This window comes from Euphorbia lathyris, chromosome 4 (assembly GCF_963576675.1).
Source record: "Euphorbia lathyris chromosome 4, ddEupLath1.1, whole genome shotgun sequence".
NCBI classification, from domain to species: domain Eukaryota; kingdom Viridiplantae; phylum Streptophyta; class Magnoliopsida; order Malpighiales; family Euphorbiaceae; genus Euphorbia; species Euphorbia lathyris.
The window spans coordinates 15,652,267-15,654,993 of record NC_088913.1 but is presented as its reverse complement, the minus strand read 5'-3'; the positions used below and the strand labels follow the sequence as shown (position 1 = coordinate 15,654,993).

General features: G+C 35.8%; 1 protein-coding gene across 1 annotated transcript; it reads right to left on the bottom strand.

Annotated features, from left to right (window-relative positions):
- Window positions 1-298: 298 nt before the first annotated feature.
- On the bottom strand, window positions 299-2,436 carry LOC136227065 (arogenate dehydratase 2-like). Its single transcript, XM_066015789.1, has 9 exons — window positions 2,365-2,436; window positions 2,039-2,104; window positions 1,871-1,975; window positions 1,704-1,771; window positions 1,212-1,395; window positions 1,048-1,128; window positions 663-758; window positions 497-574; window positions 299-397 (listed from the first exon to the last, which is right to left on the bottom strand). Exons 1-9 carry the CDS (start codon window positions 2,434-2,436, stop codon window positions 299-301), a joined length of 849 nt encoding a protein of 282 aa, XP_065871861.1.
- Window positions 2,437-2,727: the final 291 nt, after the last annotated feature.

Here is a 2,727-nt window from a genome sequence, read left to right as displayed (position 1 = left end):
TTGGTACCTGAAATGAAAGTGTCAAGAAATAAAATCAACTGATGAAAGATCTAAAAAGAAACTATCTAAGAGAAGACACAAATCAATGCAAGACAAATTTTAGATCTAAAGATCATTTTCTGATTAATGCTAAAACAACCAAAGCACAAAATTCGAGTTTGCTTTTTTGGGAATTAAAAAGTTGTATGCTTGTTGCCTAAACTTTCAGGTGTTCAACTGCCATTGCCAAAAGAAAAGAGGGTGAAATTTTGTTCTTTTGTTGTTTTATTATTGATTGTAATTAAAGCAAACAATCATGTCAATTCAATTTTATAAGGTTGATTTTCCGCAAAGCAAAAACAGCAAGTGCTTTGAAAAGCACTCCAGGACCCTCCTCCAGTGAAAAGACAATGCTTGTCTGAGATTAAAAGAAAAGTCAAATCAATAAAAGCTTGCAATAACAAAATTGACAGGCAAAAATACATGTCCAGTATTATTGCATAACAAAAGGACAAACCTTAAATGGCCTGTCTGTGCCAGGAATTATTGGCTCCCTTGCCAGCATCAGGAATCGAGTAACATTATCAGAATCGTCCTGTCACAAAAAAAAAAAAACAATGAGTAATGTTGCATATTTAACGTCAGCCTAATTATTTCACAATACAAAGACATGTAAATGCAACCTGAATATCTTCAGCTAATGTATCCAAACCATAAATAGCTGCAGCAGCAGAACTAGCAACAGCTCCTGCATCATTCAATTGGTGAGGTGCAACATTCTACATTGAAAGTTACTTGAGCCATGAGTACTTCCAACACATTAATTAGCATAAACCAAGAGTCCTTATTTTAATCAACTAAAGAAGAGTTTAAAAATGTAATTTATATAACAAGGTTGATATGTTTTTGTAGTTTGCACTTCCAACAAAACAGGTGTATGTGATGCACTTTTTCGAAATGAGGTGAAAAAGTAGCCCCGCCATTTCGGAACTTAAAAATCAGGCATTTCACAATCTAAAACTGCCAAAAGAAGAAAATTCTGCTAAAGAAGATCACATATATTCCTACCTTTGCTGCACCAGCAGTGTCATCAACTGCTTCTCTGACTAATCCCAAACTCGTTAAAGTGTGCTCACATTGAGCAAGGGCCTGTAATTTGAAAAGGCAACATCATAACACCACATACCATGAAAGTAGGCAGGGGAGTAGGGGTGAGGAGTATTCTACGATACCTGTGGATGACTTAAGACCCTCTTCAAGTCTTCAACTTTAACACCATGATTGGCTAGTAAGCAATGTTGAACAGCATATTTAACTTCACCTAAGATATGCAGCGTGTGACGAAGTAACAGGTCATAATTTCTGTGGATGCTCCCAGAAACAGTCATGTCAAATTTGACAATTCCAATTGTAACACTAAGATAATGCAGTCAAAATCATAGTAGTCGAACTGAAATTTTTTGCAGGACATAACACAAGTACAATACATATGTAAAATAAATCTTAGAATGTTTGAAACATGTTGAAGTAGGTTCATGAACATACATTATCAATGGCAGGTGAAAACAAGAGAGATTTATGGAAGGACCTGGCTTAACTAAAAAACAATATCCCAGAATGCCTAGAGGAAAATGGGAAAAGGGGAAATCCAGAGAGAATTAGAAATGTAGGGTAGAAAATCATTTTCGACGAGAAAACATATAAAAATAAAGTCATCAATCAACCTTTCAATATCAAAAGTGAATTTCTCAGGTGGATCAGAGATTTGCAAGTCAATCTCCATATACTCTCTCTCTTAATATCCAGAGATGGAGAAACTTCAAAAGAACAAAAACCGAAACTAGTTTATCAATTAGCCAAAATAATAAGGAGAAATCAATATATATGATACCTGATAAGGCTTTCTAGTAAGCCATGAATGCTTAGGAACTTTGTCAAGACTAATTTGCAAATCTGAGAAACGGATAGACTGAGACTCCAGTAGTGGAAGAACTTCCTGTGAAGTACAAAATGTTATATGAGAACACCTAATTGATTACATAGCCAGAAAAAGATCTACCTTCAGCTCATTACAAATGACACTGATATGAACATTGGCTAAAGCTGATGAGCAGAAGATAACAGACTAATTTGCAAGAAAAAAAATGCTTAGAAAAAGAATAATATGCAGTGATAGTCGCTGTACCTTTCAAGTTTTGCAATTCTCAATCGCAGATTTCATCAGTGTCTCTCCATGTCCTTGCTTTCTGAATTCCTCCTTCACCTGTTTTCAACTTTTTCCGTATCACATTTTAAGTAAAATTCTAAGGGGAATTTCATCGAACATGTTATGAGCATACTAAAAGTTAAGATATAATAACAGAGGAGAAGGTTGAGGATATGAACCTGTGAGCTTCGTAACAAAAGCGAACAAAGAAAAGGACCAAGAATAGCTGACATATCCAGCAATGTCTTCATTGATCTCCACCAAGTGAAGCAACCCCGAATTCTTCTTTTTCAATTCTTCTTCATCGAAAAATACAGCTACAGATTCATTTTTTGGGTTTAACAATTTCGCCCACGACCTTAACACAGTTTCTTGAATTTCTTAGTAGCTCCACCATGGCACCATTGCCCTATTGTTTCCCTCCTCTACATAAAAGGGCGAGATTACCTGAAACGCTGAAAGAGAGCGGAGTGGAGGATGAACAGAAAGAAGGACTGAAGGAGTTTGAAGTTTCGATGAAGGAAAGCTGCTTCAAGAGATTG